Source organism: Poeciliopsis prolifica, unplaced genomic scaffold (assembly GCF_027474105.1).
Source record: "Poeciliopsis prolifica strain line A6 unplaced genomic scaffold, Auburn_PproV2 SCAFFOLD001, whole genome shotgun sequence".
Taxonomy (NCBI): Eukaryota; Metazoa; Chordata; class Actinopteri; order Cyprinodontiformes; family Poeciliidae; genus Poeciliopsis; species Poeciliopsis prolifica.
The window spans coordinates 17,977,491-18,001,803 of NW_026562376.1; the positions used below are offsets into that span (position 1 = coordinate 17,977,491).

Genomic DNA, 24,313 nt, shown 5'->3' on the forward strand with positions numbered 1-24,313 from the left:
ATCAAAGGAACATCTTTTTTTTTTTTATGTAGAAAAATAAAATAATTCGTTCTTTCAATAAACAAGGTTTGTTTTTAGTGTGTTGCTTGAAAAGCAATTTGAAAAGAAATGGGAATATGATTGATGTGGCGAATCAGTAGGTCATTTATAAAGTGTGTAAATATCTGAGCTGCACCTAAAAGATGTACGAACCTAACTTGAAATATTAAAATACCCCAGACTGCATCACAGTAAGCCTTTGGTGAAATCAGTGTCAAAAACTCCAATATGTAAAAAAAAAAGTGCAAATATTTAGTCATAAAATAATTCAGATTCAGTTAAATTGTTTAGACTGTCCGTTGTTTGAGTTGATCCAACATGTTCTGCACAGGTTTGCTATGCTTTGGTGTTCCAGTCAGACCAAGGACGCTACAATAAAAACAATGAATGAAGTTTCCTGAAATTAATACAATTGTCTGGATTAATAAAATCATCTGACTGGAGGCTGTAAAAACAAAAAATCCAGAAAAGCAGAATATAAGACCAATAAAATCTTTTCTTTCTTTGTGTGTGTGTGTGTATTATTCAGAAACGTCATCCCACTTAAAATCCATGTCTATGTTGTTTTGTAGTACGCGTTTCTCCGTATCCACTTTGGCTTGAATTGCTGTTGCCATGGAGGCTCTGATCCAGATTATTAAAATCTATTTCCGTCTAAAGGGCATTTGACCATCTGAGCAACAGTCCAGTCATTTTTTTTTCTTTCCTTAGCCAAAGTTACAGCCATTGGTCATCAAGTACAAATGACTCAGCATGTCATTTCTGCACCCAAACTCTTGAACCGGCGTTGTTTTTACAATCTTTTTAAGGTTGCGGTCATCCCAAATGCCTGTGTTCTTTTTGTTGCCGCACTTTTTCCTACCACCCAACCTTCCAGCAAGCTGACCTGCCAGCTTCCTTAGCAGTGATGTGTTTTTCTCCCAGTGGAGGATGTCGAGCCGCTGTCAGATGTTCTTGTTGTTGTCTGGCATTTCTGTATTAAAGATGTTTTACGCATTGGCTCTATGCAACACCCAGATTTTCTGATATAATCTTTAATATTTGCAAAAACGGACGCTTGAAATGCGCCACTCTCTGAGGAACCCGAGGACAAATCATTTGGGTTTCACTTCATCGCTGCAGGAGAGAAACAGATTATTTTTCTGCGATGCGTTTTGTTGTTGTAATTCCACACCCACCGTGTTTAAAAGATAAAACCTTGCATGATTGCGCAGTTTTGTTTATTTGCCACGTTCTGGCGGCGATTCTGTTCTCAGACGTCGGGGTAGAAATGAAAGAAAAAGAAACTTCAAACTACGAAGTCGGGAATTATGTATTTTGCTGTCAACACAACAGTAGCAATGAAAGCTTTTCTCTTTCCTTCTCCCATTTCCTTTTCTAAAAGATAATGTTTTAGAAACGACGTGGTCATCTCCTAAGAGTTTCTAAAAATGTATTTGTTATTACATTTAGTACAAAAAAAAAGACATCTCTACCCGTTAGTGCTTTTGTTTTAAGATACTATAACATAAATAGACAATTTATTTTCAGTGTTCAGAACAGACAGTTCCAGTGTAACTGGAAAACTAACATTCTCCACCGTATTCCAGTTGGCAGCAAAGGGTTTGACAGAGTTCCCCACTCGAAACTTTGGTGCAATACATTGCACCACGCTTTTACAAAATGTTCTTCATTTCTCGGCCTCTGACACCGGCCCCAGACAATCTGGGAGGGTGCGGGTCGAGATTCAGTTAAGCTCCCATTTAGCGGAGATACAACAAGATCTATAAAAGCTGATTTTTGTTTGTTTTTGTTGTTTTTTTTTCTTTAAATCATAGATTTGACGGATCTTCCCCCCGGTCACCTCAAATCAGCCGTGGCCATTTTTTGTCATTCCCGTCCGTCTCTGAGTTCCTCCCAAAAACCGACGCGCCAACCTCCTCCCCCCACCCCGAAACCCAACCAGACTGCAACGCGCAGTCCCCTCCGAGGGCCTTTGTCTTCCTTACGGGCGGTCCCAGGTTCACTGTGGATACATCAGTACAAGAGCACAATCTCTATCTGACAGCAAAGTTCTGGGCTATGATCTACTGATACTTAGCAATTACTTTCTGAAAAGCAATTAGATAAGATTCTGCTGTGCAAAACGACGCCACGAAGAGCTGATAGTGTTAAATCCCGTTCGCTTAGCTATACAATCTCTCACTGCTCGAAGACGTGTGGACATCTCGCTCTGTCGGGTCCTTGTTCAACGAGTCCTTGGCGTTTCGCCCGCCGATGACGACATTCCTTGCGGCCTTTTACTTGCAGGTAAAAACCTCCGTCCTCTCGCTGCACGTGTTGCATTTGACGAAGCAGCACCATTGGAACTTACAGTTGCACTGCCACACTTTGGTGTACTGGTGCGTGTTGTAGCCGCGGCCGCAGCACATGAGGTCGCAGCCGTCCGTGTGCGGCGACGTGCGGTTGCACAGGCGTCCCTGGGTGCCCACGCTCCCCGTGGCCGCGTCCTCCTCGCAGTAGTTGGGCGACCTCTCGATGTAAACGAGGTCCGTCTCCATGGGCTTGCGGTAGCCCTGAGTCTGCTTCACTTTGAGGTGGGTGGGCTGGCGTAGCCGGCTGGCCCGCACGACCTCCACATGCACGGCGTCGTTGTACTTCTCCTTGAGGATGTAGCCGATCTCGCGGAACTTCGGGAGCGTCGTCCAGCAGGTCTTGGTGGTGCAGGAGCCGGAAACACCGTGGCACTTGCACTCCAACTTCATCCTTTCTTCCAAAACCTGCAGAGTGATGAGGGGAGACAAGAGCACCTGTCACTGGCGCAGACAAACACACGTCACCCAGCGTTGCAACTGTTTTGTGCACGAATGAGGGCAGCTATCCAGGTGAAACTCAATTTAAGTTGGTTTTTAAGTGCCGATTCACAACAAATGTCATCTTGAGGCTTAACAGTTAACCAAATAATCAACTAGCCAGCCTACTGAAGAAACTAATCAAGCAATAATCCAACCAAACAACAAATGAACTGAGTAATTCCACAACAAGCCCATGCTGTTTGTGGTTCAGTATTCACAGATTCACCTGCTCGCATAAACGCAAATTTGCCTATTTGTGGATGTTTTTCTAAGATATTTAAAAGCTGAAACACCTTGGAGCATTATGACTGGAGAGGCTATTGGCTGCTATTTGTCAAGCAGCCACTCTAGGAGTGCTGCTCATTTTCCTTGATGATTGGCTTCACCAAGTGAAGATGGTTTTCACTTGGTGTATTAATGCATATTAAGCATCTTTAGAGTCGGCATGAAGTTTTCATGAATTTTGGCTGTGATCTCTAAGCACCGAACACTGAGAGCCGTTGTAACATACTAACAAATCAACCAACCAACCAGTCATCACGGTAGCCAACCAATAAATATCTAATTATACAACCAACCAATAAACCAACTACTTGTAGAGTTAATTAAACACCCAATCACTGAAATAACTATCCAATCAACCATCAATTAAACAAATAATTAAGCCTGTAACTGACCAGGTAATCAAGTGATTAACCAACAAAGTAACCATTGGCACACTTTTGGTTATTGACTACCAAACAACATATTCGGATGCCTCAATTGATTTTGTTTTTCATCTCGGAGAGAGGGAGTAGTTTACCGTAACGTTGTGTTACCTACATGCCTCCAAAATGTCCTGAGGTGGAAAAACCCCAGCATTAAATTACATATACGTTTGGAGAGGCAGAAACTGAAACTGGAATATAAGGCTTCTTTAAAAAAAACATAAAATACAAGGCTTAGGGCCAATTCTGATCCAACACACACGAAAACAGAAGAAGCACTTTATGTCTTTGCTGATATTTCCAGTAAGAGATGATAGCGCTGATTACTTGCAGCCACAGGCACTTCGTCAGACGCTGTCAGTCTCGATGACTACTGATCTAGGCGAACAAATCCAAACATATCTTAATTCTCTCCTCTGCGTGTCGCAGCCTGTCCTGAAAGAAAGGTAAATTGTATGCGCGAGTAATGTACCATCCTGTAATTTTCTCTATCTTCCCTAAACCACATCAGTCAAGTGTGGAAAATAAGCCATCAGTCATCCTGAAAGGGTTAAATCGAGATTGTTTCAGGAAACGCGTTGCAATCGCGAATCCAAACAAAGACCAGCTCAAATATAGGTTCAGAGATTGAGGTGGAACCTGTAATGATAATATACATGTTAATAAATTAGCAAAGCACTCTATAACCAAAGAATTATTTCAATTTTTTTTCAGATTTCAGGTTTAAATACTTTCCTCTTAAGGCCTGGTTTCTGTTTTTTTGTGGTCATCGGCCACATATGGCAGCATAGAAGAAGAAGAAAACCTAGTCTCTCATGGTGACTATTGTGTTCTGACACTTCAAAACTTAAAAACACTCACAATAAAAAATTGCACTTTGTTGAGGTTGAGCTGAATCATTCTTAAAAGGCAAGGGAACCCAGAAACAAGGGAGTGGAGTTCAAATGGCTCCTATTAACACATCTATAATAGTCTGACATGAGGCCTTTAACCCAATTAGGAGCCCTCAACTCGCACTGAACCAAGGGTTTGACTTTTTTTTTTGTATAATACGTTGGTTGGTTGGTTGTGCAGCTTTTTCCTGGCGCTCAGCCTTTCCAGAGGCACAAGTCATCCCTTCTGTCCAACACTTCTACGAACGTTCGCGAGTGACGTTCAGTATCTTTGTCAGTCTTGTCTGTGCACCAGTGCGGTCACAGTTTCCCAGTTTAAAGACGTTTGATTGAAAAAACATGAGTTCCCCGAGCTACATAAAAGCCAGGGTCAGCTGTCAGATTTGCCGCGGATGTTGATTCAGAGCGAGGATTTCCAAAAATGCGCAGCGCAGAACCCACAAGGAATGCCTGGCATAGGGAGCCTGACAGATGCATGGAAACATTTACTTAAAGTACGTCGATCAAAGCCTCCGATCTGTTCCTGATTAGTCCAGCACGGCCAAGAGTCCCGTCTCGAGATTGCTTGTCAAACACCCCGCAGCCCTCCCAATTCTGCACGATTTAAGCAGTGTGGTGTTTCACTGGGTGTTCTTTTACATTTGGTTTGGTCACTGAATATAATCGTGTAATTATAGTCTTCTGTTTTAATGATGGTCCATATTAGTGTTTGGAAAGAAAAAAGAATCTCATTGCTCCTCCTGTCTTGAGTTTTCTCTCATCAAAACCAGAATTTCTTTTTATTATTGCCAGTAAATGTACAATTTGGGTTAGCCTAGAAAGGAGGGCTTTTGTTTTGTTGTCCAAACTTTAATGCAAAAATTAAAAGATTTATAATTGTTTTATTATTACTTTGCTTTGCAAGTGCAATTAACCACAGTACGGTGGAATAAAACACATCTCGAAACCGCAAACTACACAGTTAGGGCTTCTGGAGCAGCGACCACGCTATGATTACAATTACACGATGATTAAAAGGTAGAATAAGTTCACAGATTTACTTGTCATAACAGCAACATTTCCTGGGAAAGATGAGCAAATTATATTGTATAAGCTACATCGATGCAGGAAGCTAACAGTTTCCATTATTGATGTTTAGCAACGTCTTCCTTCATACTGTTCATACAGTTTAAAGGCCTTCACAGTTGGGGCATGTCAATTTTCAGTGTTTTTAGCCTTTCAAATAGCCTAACCTGAACTATAAACTGTAGTCTAGATGATTTCATCAGGCTAAAGCTACAGCATAGACCACGTTGCTAGTTCTTAATCTAAAATACTGAACCGGTTATGTCTGCCCTGAAGGAGAGTGTATTAAATAGTGTTGTTCTTTTTTCTTCATAAAAACACAAAACAATGGACATTATTGGTGTTTTTCAGCGATAGTAACACCTCAGATCAAGACAGGAAAGAACATTTTACCAGACTTAAAATTTGATTATTCCCTCACATCAACACTCCCCATCCCTAGCAGTGAAGGGATGGGGATTCAGAGCGAGGATTTCCAAAAATGCATTGACAGGCAATCTCTGAGAGTTGGAGAATAAAACCAGTGGCTAAATTTAAGCGTGCTGTTGGGGTCCATTTATAAAAATCGTCCATTCCAGTGACTTCCATCAAAAACCTGAGAAACTGCTGTGAAACTGCTGTGAAACTGCTGTGAAACTGCGTTTCTGAGGGAACCGGGGCGAGACCAGAAACAGCGCCAACCCTGTCAGCCCAGCATGCCAGCACCCTGGCACCCACCGGCGCTGACCCGGATCAGTCTGCTCCGCTAACACCACCATTGTCAGCCTGCTTTCACACCCTGAATAGACGCAGTCAGATGGGAGTGACATGTTTTGGTTTTGTGCAGACAACTGCAATAATATCCACTTCCTGACTTTCACACTTCATAATTCCGTGACCAGAAATGGAAAGAAGGAAAGCCAATCCTCCGCCTGTCAGCCGCTGGGCGGGCCACAGCTCTCCTCGGACGGGGCAGAAACAAAGCCATCGGTTAGATCGCTCACTTTATTTTTGTCTTTGTTTACAACTTCAGAGCAAGCAATCACCTGATAATGATGCGTAAAAAAATGTTCACTCCCCTTCAAAGCTCACGGTACGACTACAAACTTCAATTCACTCGTAGCAGGGCTGCGGATTTATCGCTTCGTTTCTCCTTTATTGCAATGAATGCTTTTGATAAGAGCTCTGATCAATGTTTAAAATCCACTAATGCTGTCCAAATCATTGGGATTTTGCTTCATTATCAATAAATATCAAAACATTTGAAAATTGCAATGAAATCATTTAAACCAGAATATGTTTGCGTGTTTAAATGGCCCAGTCAAAGTCCAGATCTGCGTTAGTACAATATACTTCCATATATCATGGTGCTTGCCTCACTTTTTCATCCGACCATTAACTGAAAAGATTACTAGTCATTTAATTTAAAGACTGAAGATTCAGCCCTTTTCTATTTATTTTTTTAAGCTGCATTGTTCTTGAGGAGTGTCCCTGTCAAAATAAAAGCGGTAAAATTAAGACCTGAGGAGATGACGCACGGATCAGAAAGTCCGAATGCTGCTAGGAGCATTTCTACATTTTCTCTGAAGTACAAGAAAAGAGTTCAAGCTCAGCTGCGCTTTATGCTAATTATTAAACCATAAAGCGAGTGCAAGAAATCGTGAATTGTTGATTCTCGTAAAAAAATTTAAAAAAAAAGCAATTTTCTTTTGGAGCGTCATGAGGTTCTGGGAAAGCGGTCCTGTTACCTTTCTGCCTGCCTCATTGTTGTGCAAGTTCATCAGGCGGCGGGGCGTCTTTTTGATTTCCCGGGCGTCCACGAAGCGCCGCGAGAACTCGATGCCGTATTTGATGTCGGCCGAGCAGCCGCCCCACTTCCAGCCTTCCTCCTGGTTGTAGTAGCCCTGCTTCTCCCGGTCGCAGCCGCACTGACTCAGGTTGCCCTGGCTGCAGGCGGCCGTGATGGCGTGGGCCACCCCCGCTGCCGTGATGGCATAGGTGAAAGCTGCTTCCCGGCTGCCTGAGGGAAAGACAGTACATTGTTTTTAGAGAAAAAAAAAAGGATAAAAAAATAAGAAATGAGTCTTTTTGTTGTTTCAAAGCAAATATTCTGGAGATCAATGATCTGTGTATGCATAATTAGTCATATTGCCTTTTCTTGTAGGTAATTCTGAGTAGGACGGATTCTAAATACTGCGCATCGTCCTAATGGGTCGCCAGCTTCCCTCCTGCACCTTAGTACGAATACGGCTACATTCCAGACCGCAGCGTCCTCGGGCCCGGCCCGGAGAGAGCGCAGCGTCAGAATTCCAGAGTGGGGAGAGATTTTTTCGGTGCTGTCCAAAGTGCTGAATTCCTCCGCAGGAGCACCTTGTTCTGCTGCCCACACTGCACACGGCCTGGGGGCTGCGGGTCCCCGCTGCCTCGCTGACGCACGCACGCCTCGTTTACGGGGAGGAATCGCTCCGTTGTGTCCAACGGTGACAAAGTGTTCACGTGATAATAGAGGCGGCCGGTGTTAATGGTGGTGGAAAAGTGGGGCTGATCCAGGTCTGTGTTTTGGCCCTGCTGCCGTCAGTTAAAAAAATATATTTTTATATATTTCCAGTGCAAAGGGAAAGTATGGAATTTGATTTAAGCAGGTCTCAGGTTCTGGTGGGAAAGGAAAGCAGCGTGTTAGGAATAAACGGATGTGCAGAGCGAGCTGCTGCCGTATATCCGTCCGTCCATCTTCTCCTCTGTAGAAAGGTCTCAGTATATGGTTAAGTTTGAAACATTTAAAAATCCAACCGGCATTTAAAAGTTCAGAACTGAAAGCCAAAAATGTTTCTCTGTTATGAATCAGCTGCAACTTTTAAAGGGGCAGTGTCATTTTATAGCACAATCAATTTCTTCTCCTCCGGTTGATATAAAAGTATACCAAATAAGCCTTAAAAGAAGTTTGACTGTAAATTAACGCCTTGAAATTGGGCTTCTGTCTCTTTAAGAAGCTCCCGCTCTTTTCGGCACTCTGCCTTCAGCAAGTGCTCCGCTATTAACCCGTTAATATTTTTTACCAGCGTTACACCGAGAATTAGCCTGCATAATTAGCTCAGCAGATGTGCAGTTCCACCAGGTGTTTGCCAATTGCTGCCGGCTAGTCTTAAGGAGTTGAGCGGAGGGAGTCGTAGGAGAGGGCTGCTCTGTGAGGCCGAAGCTTGGGAACTGCAACTCCAAGATGGCGCTTTCTGCTGAGATCAGGCGTTTTGTGGAGCTAAATGGTTGCCACGGGAGACTAAAGGATTTCTCAAACGTGCATGAAAGAATCAAAGCAACAATCCAGGTATGTTTTTGATGAGGGGACGACATCATAACATCATGTAAAGCTGATTTTACATAAATACTGCCCATCTGGGGAAAAAAAGAGTAATAGTGGTGATTTATTGTTTCAGCTCTGACTTATGTGATCTGGTTGTCGTGACATCTTTCGACACGTCTGTGGGACTTGAGCACAGATGTAGCCACAGGGAACCATTAATCAATTATTGGAATCATCATGAACTAATTTAGTGAACGGCAGAATATAAATTTTGGGGTCTTAAAGCCATGTTTACCGTAAGCAGAGGCTGAAGGCAGGAAGTAGTTGTAGACACAGCGTGTAGTAACTGATCACTGTCCAGTAATAATCCCTTTGCAAGATGTTTGTGCTTAGCGGCACAAAGCGATAGCTTTCAACGCTTCCCTTAGGGGGTCAAATGATGCAGATGTATCACCCCCCCTGGATAAAAGGTATCTATGGAAACACGTGAGTTACATTCTTCATTCCCTGCAGCTGCAGAAAATTTATGAACTTTAAAAAGAAAAATTTTACTGTAAGAGAGAAATGAGGAAAAAAAAGGCTGCATCTCCTCCCATCCCCCCATATTTAAAAAAACTCTAAAAATATTAAGTTGGAGGAAGTTACTAAACATCACTGCAGTCTGATTTAAACCAAGGTTGAACGTTAACTTCCTTTTGGTGATTATTTTGCCTTTTGTACCATGTTTTATGAGACTCTTAAATAAAAAAACTAATTTATTTTTATGTACTGCTAATTATAGTGCATTTATGATGCCGTTTGCAGCTGTTTTACAGCTGATTTCCTCCACAGATGGGCTTTTTGCACCTCTCATTCAGGACTCGGGGGTAATTTATTTTATTTTTTTTTCTCAACTCTACAACATGTTTTCACCCAAAGCTGCTGTTAATTTCCCATCCTGGGACTGGCACTCTTCAGCTAATACCGTGGCCACAGGTTTTGCCCAGAGGCGACTGACTCACCACCGCTTGCTTTTTTTGGTTAGCAATCTAGAGCTGTGCCCCACCAGCCTGTGGTAATGTTCTGCTGTCCCTACCTCACACACACACACACATACGTACATGCACGCACCACAAAGTGACCGGCCTCCACCCTGACACACATCCACTGTTTAAAATTCATTTTGTACATAGATGCACAAACAGCGTGACACTGTAATGTTTAAAACAGGACAAAGGTAGTTTCCAGAGAAAGGGTGGTTCCCCCGGCACATTTCCGGGCCCGCCGGGCTCTGCCGTTTACGGGGGAGACGCATGATGATGAGGCTGTTGAGGTTTTTACCACCCCTCCTCCATAACTCCCTCTCCTCCCGATGGGTCTGGGGTCGGAAAACCTTTCCGGTCAAAGCAAGTCAATAACTTCACAAGCAGAATTTGCTGGCTTTGACTTGTCAGATGAGTCAAGCATTAGACTATCCGCATTAATTACTCTGCTCTTTACTCCCGTAAAGACTTTAGGAATTAGAAGCCGATGCCCGGATTGGTCGGAACTGCGCTAAACGCACCCATTAGGGCATCAAAAATCCCTAAAGAGCCTTAGCCCCAAACGTTCTGACAGTTCTCCAGCAGGAACCACCCTGGGATAGCCTCGCTGGCTGCCAGTGGAAAGTTGGCCTGACTGGAGAAACCTCAGTGCCTTTGGAAACATCCAGGAGAGAAGAATGGGGGCTATATTAAACCAGATGTCTAATGGAGTTTAGTGGCAAGTGTCTGCTCCGGTAGCCAAGAAGGGAGGCAAAGTAGATCAGCATTACTTTTCCCCAAAATGTGCTGTAGGAGGTTATAAACAACCAAAACATATCCTGTTATATTCCACCATGTCAGTAGCAAAAAAAAAAAAAAAAAAAAACAGAAAAAAACCCCAAAATGAACTGAAGGATACTGAGTCAGTCTGCTTTTGGCCTACACATTAAACACCCACATCACTTTGGAAACCGGCCCCTGCTGAGATGCCCGACATGTTTTTGTTTTTCGGGGTTTTTTTCACTGTCTGTTGGACACACACACACACACACACACACACACACACACACACACGCACACATAAAGAAATATATTTATATATAAGGATGTAGCGGCTGGCTGCTGAAACGGCGATCTGTGTTTAGAGACGGAGGGAAGCATTGAATATGACACAGCACGGGAGATTTACAACCAGCAATACTGCGCAGGCAGCGCTGGTGTAGCATAAACTGGATGATGTTAACACAGCCGCTGACCTCAACAGGCCTCGGTTTGTCCGCTGATCACAGACTGAGGCTGGGCCGTGCTGCTGACAGGAGAGGAAAAGGAAAAAAAGATATACTGGTGGGATTTGGACAAAGGCTTGGCTGTGGAGAGGCAAACAAAACGCACAGCGGTTTTTTTCTGTGTCCGTACGCGACTACGCAGAGAGGCTGTGCCGGGAGAAGGTTTTCCCCCATTGTGTCGCATCACGAGCACAAACGTTGACGTCGACGTCGCGCTTGGACTTTTATGTGACGTTGTGTGGATTATTAAACATCCATTCTTATCCATCTGTTCCATCGACTCTGACCAGCTCTCCTCACACTGCTAAGAGAAAGCAAGGTGAAAACATGATGCAGCCACCACCATGCTTCAAGCTGGTGGTGGCTATGTGGGCAGGGCAATATGTGGTGTGAGTTTTGTAGTTACTACGTGCTTTCTACTTGAAGCTTCTGGTTAAGAAAATCAACAGGTAGTGCCATTAAAAATACTGAAACAAATCAGTCTGAAATTGTTCCTGCATTTTTCCACTTATACTTATCACCGCTGTTCAGAAGGCCTCTTTGCCATCACTCTAATCTTTAGCGTTTCGACTCTTGCGAAGAAACATAGACCTTTGCATCACCTCCACTCAGAATAAACCCACTTATAAACAAAGTGCATTCAAATTAATTATTTTCAATCTATTCCTGTTAATTCAGACCATTTCTTTATTAGTTATTTAAAATCATTATCCTTATTAGTGGATCTGCTAATCCATATGAAATACAGCCAGAGCCAATCGGCGTGGAAAAGCTGTTACCGAAAGCATAATTCTCTATTTTAATGGATTTTTTTTCTATGTTGTGTGTTACGCTGCACAGTATATGCTTCGGAGGAACAGTCCCTTTCTTTTTACTGATTAAAGTCTTAGAAATGTAAAGTGCTCCACCAACCACCATCAGAAGTTGCTCACGGCATAAAACGAGTTCACCTGTGAGTAATTTATTCTGAGAACAGGTTGAGCTGTTCTGCAGAGGCCTGTGGGGTTTGTTAATGAGCATTAGAGCAAACTGAGCCGTGGAGAACAAGACACACAGCAGACAGGTCGCAGAGAAAGACGCCGAAGGGTTTAAAGGAGGGACAGATTAAAAAAACCAATATAAAAAAAAAAATGTGGGGCTCAGCCTGCCGCAACAAATCAGTTAATGGAGTGATAAATTGAAACAAGGTTGATCATTTCCGTTTGCGTGGCTGTTTTTCTCATGTGTCTTCCAAAGACTGGTGCTTTGGTCTGAACAAGCTCCTTTTAGTTGAAGGACAGTTTCGTGTTTGTGACGTGTCATATGGTTACCTCAAACAAAAGTGAAAGGAAAAAAGCTCTTACTGTCACTTTTATAGTACCACAAAATATTGTGATAAAACTTTAAATCCACGTCGCACAGCCCTGCAGTGGAGGTATCAATAGCAACGGTTCAAAGAGACGGTTTCCTCTTCATCATGGATCCTTCAGAATAAAACTGAATTAAATAAATGACTGCTGATGAGGGAATCAAGCTGTTTGACTGAGGCGTGTTGGAGCAGGAGAAGGTCAAACACATGCATGCTTTAGACTGGCCTAGTCAAACTCCAGCCCTACATCCAAACCAGAATCTGCCATCTTTGCAGACGCATTGATTCATTTGCAAAGCTGTAAATTTCAGATCATCTTTACAGTCATTCAACTGGACACCAGAGATGCACTGCAGAGCAAAGTTACGATGCATAAAATCAGCTGGACAAACTATGAAAGAATATAAAAAGAAGCATTGAAATCAGAACCAGATCAAAAAAATGGCACACTATGAATAAAACACACTGCTAGGACGCCTCTAAACATTACTGGATGTGGAAACTCATTTTTAATTTCCTTACTATTCACAGGTCGGCGATGCTTTCTGTTGGTCTGTCACATTAAAACCCCCTCCTCCCCCAGAAGACTCTGCTTGTAAAGCGACCAAACGTGTAAAAGTTCGATGGGAGGGAATACTTTAACAAGACATCGTTCTGCACCGGAGAAGAACATCCAAATATACATAGGTAAAAAAATAAAAAAAAAGAAAAGCCTGAATGGAAGAGGAATACAGCTGAAAGCCTTGCAACAGAAACACACACACACACACACACACATGCACAGAAAAACAGAGTCTAGCAGTGCAGCTGAATGGCCTTTCCGCACAAGCCGGGCCTGTTTGTGGCAGGGCAGTGAAGGGGAAAGCTTTGTGAAGTCCACTCTTCCCAGACGTGCACTCACACCCCGAGGACACAGGAGGCCCGGGTTGCGTAAGACTGAGACCTCTCAGCCAGACAGCGACGCAGCTGAGCCTCACGTCCGTTAGGAACAAGAAGATCCTGTCGCAGACAAAACGACACCACAAAGGGGAACAAAGGGGAAAGTGTCACCTGCTGGTGGTCAAGAGTCTTTACACTGATCATGTCTGAATGGAGGCAGCCGTGTGTCCCAAATGAAAATTTGTTTCTTTGCTTTTTGACTCGCATGTTTCCGATCATCAGAGATGTTTTCGTGTTGGACAAACGTAAGCCGACCTAAATAAACCTGACGCGGGTCAGAAACTCCACTCCTGAAGTTCAGGTTCAACCAGCGAAGTGTTTCTATGGTACAGAGAAACACTTCCTTGGATGACGAAAAGCTAAAGAATGTCACTTAAAAGGTGAAAAAAAAGTAGAATAACCTCACAAATATATACATTTTCTACAATAAATTACGCCAATAAAGTAATATAATATGCCAAAGCATCAAAATAAGAGCGATTTTTGAAGATCCCAGTCAAAGACATCTGCTGAAGATGATATGACTGACTAACGTATCACGATACAAACGTTTCATACCAGCCTATATTGATAATTATTGATTAGCTGTTTTAACTGCCAAACACTGTGTGACCTTTCCTGTTTCATCACTTTTCCCTCCAAGTCGCTTTATCTCCTCTTAAGCAGTTGAGGCTTAAACTTAAACTGCTGCTGCGCAAGTTACTCAACAACACAGTTGATGCTAGCTGCAGCTAGCTTAGCTGACAGTTAGCTGACAGGTTAAGCAGCTGGAGCCTTTCCTCTGCCTACATCCCCCAGAATGCTGTGCGGTTCCGGGTCGGAGATCGGTAAAATGGTCGAATTTTGTATCAGACAGCAGTTGTTGCCGCTAAAGACGCTGGGACGCAGTTTTCCAGCTCGAGTCACCCTGAGCCACATTCGTCTAAAAAGTGAGTATGTTAAAAAGTGGTCACTTCATATTTGTCTGACGTTAGAATTAGTTCAACAATCTGTAGTTCTTGAGTGCGACAAGGAAGTATAGACAGAAGGAATCTGTAAGAGGGAGGGGTCAGTACTTTCGGCATCTTCTTTTCATCCGGTTAGAATCGACTCGGCCGCCAAAACAAAACGGTACACAGAAAACTCCAGCGAAGCAGCTGAGTAAATATGAATATGATAATGAGCAGACGCCCCAGTCGACTCCATCAAAGGAAAAGAGGAGCGAGCGCATGAAGTTGTGACACCGAAAGCACCGAAAATAGGCCGCGACCAAAGCCAAGCCGATCCTGGAAGTGTGTCTCCGGGGCCCCGAGAAAGGGAAGGAAAGCTGGAGGAAAACCCCGAGCTTTGTATACCAATCACTGAACTGACTGCGGCCCTCTCCACTACTGTTTTCCGTTCCGCTTTATGTACCGTTGCTATGAACATATGCTCCTAGCAAATTATAGACACAGTTGTGGTCTGTGAGGTTTTTCAGCTCGAGGAATTAGCACAGCCGTGTTCCTGTACAATAAAATAATATTGTTTTACCAGAACCGGGCTCCACATTCCCCTCAGAACTCGCAACGCCGAGACGAGGAAGTGACACGCACTGGCGCGGCAGCTCACTGATGGGTCCCCACCACCCCAATCCCGCCCCCCAGTTTGATTCATATAATGAAGAGGGCTTTAAGCAGTAAAGCTAACCCAATTATGAGAGTATTCAGCATTGGCGGTAGAGTATTAAAATGCTGAGAGTTTAAGTAAGCTGTCTCCCAGGCATAGAAAATTGTGCTGGCAGAAAACATTTTTCAAAAGCATCCTTTTTCTTCTCTGAGCTCCCCGAGGTGGATATAAATCCTTCTGAGTGAACGCTCAGACTTGCTAAAACAAGCACAAATCCTTCTCCCCTCGCTCCCTCCCTGCTTTTATCCTAATAATGACACCGAATCAGGACCTCACCTGCTCGGATCTGAAAAAAAAAAAAAAAATCAGGGGCCATGTGGGGGCAATTATCAGGTTCAAGTGAGGTGAATGTTGAGGACTTTCCTCCGTTTTGATCCCGTTTGACTTCACTTCGTCTTTGTCAAAAAGAAACAAAACAAAAAAGTAACAGATTTACTGAGATATACCACTGAAGACGCGTTTATCATTATCACTATAATCAGCCAGCCAAATACCCCCGCTGATTACACGTTTCCTTTCTCATTACAAAACGGGTCTCCAGAGCTGAAATTTCCATCTGCTCGACCAAAATATGGTCCAACTTATTTTCTCACGCTCCTGCTGCAAGCGGCTATGTGTTTTATAGGGGCTTTATGTGATAGTGTCATGTGTAAAGCTTGTTGAGGGCGCTGTTGGCAACACGACAGCGTAGGGTAGGACGATGGAGAGCAGAGGATTGGATTCAACAATGGAAAAAAGGAAAAAAAGACTTTAGGACAAGGGAGCAGCAGAAGGCAGCAATAAACCAAAGAAACCAGAGAGGCTGGTGGAGGCGTGGTTGTGGCGTGTAAGCCAGGTGAATGTATTCAATCAGAAATTAATGCCGGCTCGAGTGGAGTTCAGGAAATAACACTACAGAATCGTGGAATTGCTGCAAACGCAACCAAAACTCTTTAAAAAATGGAGCTAAACACAGAAAATACAAACCCAACGGACGAAGCTAAGGTGAAATCCATAGGTATACGACTGGAAGTAGCACATGGTTATGATGTAGAACAAAAATAAGACATTGGTTCAGGAGCAAAAATCTGGAAAGTGTTACAGTCATGTTTTCAGCTTCCTTTGCCTCTGCAGTTTTAGAACCACCTTTTGACGTATTGGCTCCTCAGATGCTTTAGGCGTCTAAGTCAAGTCCTCATAAGCTTCTGTCCATTAACTTTACAATGCATCTGCCCCAGCACAGCTGAGTAAAAGGCCTGGATTTCCTCTTCAAAGTGTCATTCAGCTCTTTAGGTGGACTTTAATCTCAGTGGTGTTTCAGGAAGCAATGTATCAAAAAGTTGGTGGACTTTGGCACGTCTGGTTTACAGTAATCGTTGCAGTTCTGGCTGCATGTCTCTCCCACAAAACCTCCTCATCACTTTGCATCCACTAGGACAATTCAGCTAGAACAACAGCTAGCTTTTTCATTTAGGCTAAAACATTCAGTATTTATCTCATCTATTCAGAGCACGTTCTTCAGTAAAACCTCTTAATGGCTTTGGCTAAAGAAAATAGACTTTCATGGATGACGTTTTTCTTGTTTCTCTTCCATAAAGATCAAAAATAACTAGTTGTCTTTCTTACAGAGTCTACCACCAAGTGTAGATCTCTGCAGCTCCTCCAAAGTTACCGAAAGTGTTTTGGCTCTGACTCTATAGGACAATTTTAAGTATTTTCCTTGTTTTGCACACACACCAGACTTGAATAAGTGATTAACAGGCTTCTGCAGTTCTTGGTGGGAAGAATGAATACTGATGAATGCCAAATTTTGAAAGCAACATATCATTTTCCTTCTGCTTCAAAATTATGCTCTACTTTCAGTTGGCGTATCACATAAAATCCAAAGGAAATACATTGAGGTTTGTGGTTGCGGCAAGAAGACGAGGTACGTTTCTCAGTTCTTCAACCTATAACCAATCAATCAACTATCTCTCCTAAAACACTCTCTCCATCCTGCAAGTGTCTCCTTTCCCCAGGCCGGCTATCTCTTCCCCACTTGGCTAAAGAGGCTAGCAGTGATGTGATTGTTGGCACATGCAAGTGTCCAGCATGCAGAGAACACACCGATCGGCCTGGGATTGTGCGAGACAAAGCGCGCTGCGAGATTACGGTTGATCCTCTCGCATCCTGTTTCCGCCCGCGTCTGTCTGTGTCACCGGTGGAATCAGATGGACATAGATTCCACCGATAACACAGCGCCCACCGCGGGGCCGGGCCGGGCAGGGGCCAAAACGGCGCATGCAGGAGAGAGATCCCCGGCCAAACCCCGGAGCACCAGCGTCCACAACCAGCACCAGGGGAGGTTTGTAGACAAACAGTGGGTGGGTTTGAGAGAATTTAGTGGGATCTCTGCTCCAGACACACCCACACTAACCAGGTAGGAGACAGAATTGATAAATGAGCAAGAGCAAGGGGCCACACCGTAAACACATCGCGAGATTTCAATGAGTAACGGTGGCACTTGGCAAAATGCGACGTTACTGGTTTTCACAATTGTTGACTGTGTGGTGTCTTTGTATCGCACATTTACCAACTAGGCTGTTCAAAATGCATCATAAAATACAAATAAACCTGATTGATTGATCCTGGAGGAGGAAAAGGTGAAGTGGCAGAGCTGAGCAAGATGAATTTAAAGTTTAATCGTAATATTTTGTGGTAATATTGTGATAGCAATAACAGTGACGGACCAGTAAGAACCACTTCTTTAGGAAGCTAAAGAAGTGGTCATGATTTCTGCAGGACACAGAAATCATGACCCAAAAACACAAATACTGCTCTTGTAAAAATATTATAATATGCTTCTTCAGCAAACCAGTCACATAAAGACATGTAATTTGTGCCAACTAAGCTGCAAACTCTATTTAGTCAGATATTTTTGTTTACAGTACGGACAGTTTTGGGTTATTTAAAAGTCATTAGTTGGAATTTATTTTGACAAATGAAAATTCTTATCATGATGAGAAATGTATCACGATAAATGACAAACGAGCCGATAAATTGCCACCCCTTGCGAGCGCTGACCTTTGCTAAACCATGATCACTGTATCTACGGTGGGGAAACCTTAACCTGACACACACACACACACACACACGCACGCACACACACACACACTCCTCCATACCATCACACTGTTTTCCCTGGACTCGCATGGAGGAGGGCAGGGAGGATTACCGCTACCCACATGGTGATGAGCTGAAAAATAGGCCTTTTATCCACCACCGTTCCACCATAACACAATGCACGCGTCATTTCCATGCTGTTATCCGCTTGGTGTCAAGCGCTTGGCAAGGCCTGGGAGTGAATCTACACTTTCAGCTGGTAGCTCAGCTGTAAACAAACGGGTCAGCGCGTATGCGAAGGATCCAGCTCGTGACAGTTTTTACTGTTTGTCAACCCAACGGGGGAATGACAGAATCGGGTGAATCGTTACGTATCCCAACTGATAAGCGCAACTCGCCTGCAGAGTGAAAGAAATCCCAGAAATGGAGGGAGGGAAAGAGGGAAACTCCCAACAGTGGGAAGATTGATGGGATTTTAGGGAGTCGAGGCAGAGAATCCACTTGTGCGTTCTTGAAACCCCCCTCCAGTCCTGGACTGTCATTATTAAGCTAACTCCTGCACATAACCCTCTCTGTCAACTGATTAGGCTCATATGTCAAACACTGTATCTGTATCGTTTGTTAAAGAGACACTCGACCGTGGAGCTTCCCTCTCAAACAAGGTGAGACACAACTGCTCTTCGAGATTCATTTCATTTCTCAATCAATTCATCATCTGAATAATAACAGGTTTGATTGGAGCCGTGGCTCCAGTTACACTGACCGACCAGCAGCGAGAGTTTATCCTTTTGATAATTTTCCACTTGCGTGTTTTCTTGCATTTCTTAAACACAGCTGATTTATAAGGAGAAAACGGCCGGGCTCTGAGTAAATATTTCAGCTTGGGAGTTTTGTCTAAACGAGGGAACAAAGCACGCACGGAACCACACGGCCATTGGAGTGGGTTTTCTCGGCCGCTCATTATTAGCCTCTCGGCTGGACCGAGCTGTTGTGCTTTCTGCATTCTGCCGGGATACGATTTCACCACAATGGACCGTGTGTCGATTCCGAGAAGTGGAAGGAGCTCGGCCAGCGCATTTATTATCTGCGAGGCTTTTTTGTCGTCCTCAGACTGAGACCGTGTACCGCGGCGCATACGGGCTTCCTACACATTGTTCAAGTCAAACGTCTGTACCCCTCCAGGGTCACTTTCTCAAAGTTCTCAGTACAAAAGTTCGCAATGGATGGATGCAAGCTTTAGGTAGTGAGACGGGGAATAAATTCTGCAAATACAAATATTTTCTTGGTCCCATCTATTCTCGACTTGGAAAGTACTTCAGCCCAAGATATTGGCTGAGGGTAAATAAAACCTGTTTACAGTTGCCTTTGACCCATAATCACTGGAACATTGACCAACACATATATGTACTGATCATTTTGATGATGGCACTCGACAAAAATGTAATAATTGTTACTGCTTCCTCAACTTTTCGACTGCATCATTTTTGTTTTTTTGTGTATTCTTGATGTAAAGCTTTTTGAGTCACCTTGTTGTTGAAATATGCCATACAAATAAACTTTATTGATTGATTGAATAAAATGTAACTGAGCTATTAATTATCATACATAATTTAGAGCAAATCCATCCACTTTTCTCTCTTTTCTCCAGGGTCTCTGAGGCTCGTTCTCATCTCAACAGGCCAGAGGTGATGAACAGAGCGTCCACATGCATTTCCGCAGCCAATGGCATAATCATGCATGCACACGCTCACTCTAAAGGTTACTTTATTCATCCATTCGCCCATAAGCCTCATCTTATCCACTCATTATAGGGGATCCCAAAGCATTCCTGGGTTGTCTCCTCCCATCGGGACGCGCTGCCAAAGGGAGAAAGTTAAAGTCCAGCCACTTTACAAGGTTGTATGAAGTTTTTATGCAACTGGTTAACTAAGACAAAAACTTCAGACATGAACATTTCTTACAAATCGATTTCTTTCAACGTGAAACTTATTTGACAAGAACAGCAGCTGCGTGTCGGAATCTGGTGAATTTTCAGCTGAAACAAGCTGGTTTTTCATTCAGGGAAGTTACTCACACTGGGCAGAGCATCAGTTTACTCAAGTAAGAGAACCAATACTTCATAATAAAGATTCTGAAGTAAAAGTAAAAAGTAAAGCATCGTCAAAATACTCCTGAAACCAACTCTTCACCTCTGCTTATTGAAGAACCTGACCCCAAACCTGGAGCGAGAACTCCACCTCTTTCCGTCTAGAGAGAAGCTGTGTCTTAGTTAAGGTAATATTTCCAGAAACTTAACATGCCTGTTCTCAGACTTCAGGAAGAATCTTCAATACCTGGAATGTAAATTTGGTATCACAGAGCCTTGTTACGAAGCAGCCTCACGCCTCTCTTAACCCCGTCGCCTGTTCAAGCATTCCCTTCCTGAAATTTGGAAACAAAAGCCAATCCTGATTTATGTCTGGCACTATCTGCCTCGGTTGACCTTCCCCCCGTTCCTTTGAGAGGCGGCTCTGACTTGAGGAGCCTGTTCTCTCCAGCTTCCCACCAAGTACGTGCCTGTCTGGGAGTTCTTTCCACACAAGTGGTTTTCAATGAGCCTGCTGACTTCAGCATCCTTCATCTGACTCGGTGCCGCTTCGGCCCCCGGAGCCCTGCGGTGCTTGCAGGTGAATTTGCCCCTGTCGTCACCAAGGCTCTGAACTCCCGATGGAGGGGGGAGGAAACATTGACAAGAGCAAGAAGACGGCGCTAAACGGGATGATGGAAATGTTCAAATCTCAGTCCCAACTGTCCTCTTTTTTAAAATACCTTGAATGAACATCACTTGTACCTTAATGCTGACTCTGAGGCCGAAGCAAAGCGAATAATGGACTCAGAAGGAGAAGGTGTTATCGTTTAGCAGCGAGTGGAAACTTATGTAGTGCTACGGTTTGCTAATATGTCATTCAGCTGTGAGATGTCATCAAAAACAACAAAATAAATGCATCTTTCAGTGCACAGAGGGGAGTTTCTCGTTTACTTGTCTGTGCATGTGAAGGATGGGAAGACTTTTTGTTTGTTTTTTAAGTGTTTCAAACATTACTTTTTGTTCCAACAAAAAAAACTGCATAAATAGTTTGATATTTTATATTAATATATAAGCTTTTTTATTTATTTATTTATTTATTTTTTACATGTATCTCCTTACTCCTTTTCGTCAAGCACAATAGGACAAAATGAGCTTTTTATTTTCTTTATGCATCACTTAAACTTTAGTAATGCCGTCTGTGAATCTGGATAAGGATCATTAATCCGCCGGGTATCGCATTTCACCGGAGCCCTCACCGGTGGCTGTACGGTGAAAGATTTCGGGATTACAGCCTTTTGAAGTTCATACAGACAGGCGTTAATCCCAAGTGTTTGTTCAGAGACTCCGGTCGACGCCTGGACATACCAAGAGAAACACCTCTTCAGAAAAGTCACTTTTTCTGTTATTATTAGTAAACTTAAACTAGAAACTGTTCACATTTCTATTCAGGAGTCTTCAAATCCAGTCCTGCAACTTTTAGATGTCTTTGCTTCAACACCCCTGAGTCAAATAAGGAGGTCATTACTATAAGTTAGTAACTTAGCATGATTTGGTTTTTAATTATTATTTTCCTGCGTTTTTGTTTAAGGTAGAAATAAAAACAGAGGAATGTTTATCTTTAATCACTATAAAACTTAAATACCTCCTTCTAGTGAAACATGATTTCTTTTCTGAGAGGAATCACAGTAATATAAATGACGACTGTAAAACACCAGGCTGTGATCCTGACATCTCCTCTGTGTTTGTCTCGTCTTTCCCAAACTACAAGAGTCGACACTGAAGTTGGTTTTTAGCTAAATCCATCAAGTTTTTTTTTTTTCATTGTTACAGCTTGACGAAGAGACGCTACATAAATTACAAAGTGTAAATGCTGAGGTAGAAGTGTTGGTTATCAGATCTTGGCTTTTTAATTTCATGATTTTAACTTCTTCCTGTTTGAAAGGATTTTGGAAAAACCCTTTGTTTTTTGATAAAAAGTTTTTGCAAAACTGCAGTGGGAAAACTGTTTTCACAGCAGGCGAGTCGCATGATCAACAACAGGATGTTGCTACTGGCGGAAAAGACAAAGAAGACAACAAGAGGAGGTCGGAGGATGACAACGTGGCATGTTTTCTAACAACTTAATACGTGAACAAACTATCGATTGATTTCAACAAAAGCAAAATTGTGCTTTGTCGACATTAGAGAAATGTAAAAGTTCTGTGGACATTTGTATTGGTGACGCAGGAAGGAAGCCCGTCGGTTGCAGGTAAGATATTAACAACAACTTTTTCACAGAAACTCACTTTCAAAACGATAAACTTTCATTTTAAGGTCTTTACTTGTTCTTTTTTTTTTTTAAATCGTTCCATTCGCGTCCCAGTGCTTCATCTGCTCTTGTGCAACGAGCCAGAGGCGGGATGATTTAACTTTTGACAAATTTCACTGCCAGCACAACAAGAAACATCTTTCAGATTAAAAAGAAGAAGATGAAGAACACGGAGAAGAAAGAGCCAGGATGGTGACAAACTGGCTGGAAAGTCAAACAGGGAGTAACTGGAGCAGGCCATTTTGTGACAAGGGGTCCAGTGTTGGCCTTTGATGCTGAGTGTAGCCGTTGAAAGGTGTCCACTTTCAAGCTCTAATCGGCGACTTCAAGTGCGCTGAAAAGAGCCGTAAGGTGTTCAGAGGCAGGTCTTTTAAGTGAAGGCCATCTCTATTACAGGTGGTTAGCCGGAGGAATGCACCACGGCACACAGGACGAGGCTTTCCCAGCCAGAGTAAGGCGGCAGAGAGGGAAAAAAAAATGTGCAAACACATCTAACAATTTGATAATGTCACTTAGAGCCAAACAGTGTTATATCCATAATGGGATTGTTCTCCAGACTCAGTTGAAGATTTTGCAATAAGATCCCCACCAACAAATAGAGGGAGATACGACCATTACGAAAAATAAAAAATGATTCCTCAAGCGTGATTCACTTAAGGCTTTCTGTTCACTCTGACTGGCTGATGGATTTGGCTATAATTCTGTTATTAGTTCGTCATAGACTGCAAATCACTCAATAACACCAATCTCTTTTAGCGGCAGGATAATTAAATCCATCTTTCCGCAAAGCCACCGCGCCAGGGCCATGGCGGTGGCAGGGCGAGGAAACGAACGTGAGTTGTTGCAGAGGAAAAAGAGATCCTCTTAGACTCCCTGTTTTCAATCCAATAAAACTTCACGGTGTTGAATTTCCAGTTTGTCAGCCAGAGAAAAAAATATTAAGGACTGAGACAGAACAGAGGCATCGATTAGATGTTTTGCATAGGTTTATCTAATGTAAAGTTGTGATTAAAACATTTTTGTGTGACTTTGTGCCGAACATGAAGGTAGTTAATAAATCTGAGGTGGAAGGGAGAGGAAACATGGCAATTCAATTCACTTTTCCAAATGAATAAACATTTGAAATGTGTGCTACGTATTTGTATTCATCTCATCAACTTTGATATACCATATCAAAAGAAAACTGTGCAACCAGTTGTCTTTAGAAAACACTTGATGCCTAAGGAACTTTTGAGACACAAAGCAGCACAAAAGTCAGGAAGAAAACGTTACAGAGAGTTTTATATCGGGACATTATTTTATGCTTTGGAGGGTGACACATATGGAAAACTAAAAAGACACGGCCATTCACCTAAGCAGACAGGTGGAACGCCTTGTCAACATGGCAACTGCTAGTAGTAAAGTCCACAAACGAGCCCTTTGTCAGAAACGTGGCGAGAAGAAAGCCGTTGTTCAACTACAGCCATCAGTAGTTCCACGCAGCGTTTGCAACAACACCTGGAGCAGAAAAGGCAAACATTTGGAAAGATCAGCTCTGGTCAGATGACCAAAAGTGAATTTGATGGAAACATTGATGGAGTTCAAAACAGGACAGTCCTGAATGGATAAACATGGCCAGAGCTACAACTCCAAAATGAGTCCTCATGCATGTTTCTCATGTCTCACTGGTTTACCTCACCTGAATTAAACGAATATGTGACTAGAAGCTCTTGGAAAACCTTTGAGTCTGCTGCGTTGGAGCAGCGATCCATTAAAACATGACGGGATCTTGATGACCAATGTTAGACGCTCCTGGTTTCAATAAGGAAAATGGTAGCGCGTTA

General features: G+C 43.0%; 1 protein-coding gene across 2 annotated transcripts in view; it reads right to left on the reverse strand.

Annotated features, from left to right (window-relative positions):
- Window positions 1-1,160: 1,160 nt before the first annotated feature.
- Window positions 1,161-24,313, reverse strand: part of wnt7bb (wingless-type MMTV integration site family, member 7Bb) — a 43,436-nt gene continuing 20,283 nt past the window's right edge. For both annotated transcript variants that reach the window (XM_055036993.1, XM_055037001.1), the window contains exons 3-4: window positions 7,266-7,537; window positions 1,161-2,798 (exon numbers count right to left, since the gene is read on the reverse strand). In XM_055036993.1, the coding sequence (XP_054892968.1) occupies window positions 2,319-2,798; window positions 7,266-7,537 (752 nt within the window). In that variant the 3' untranslated portion in view covers window positions 1,161-2,318. The remainder of the gene's footprint in view (window positions 2,799-7,265; window positions 7,538-24,313) is intronic.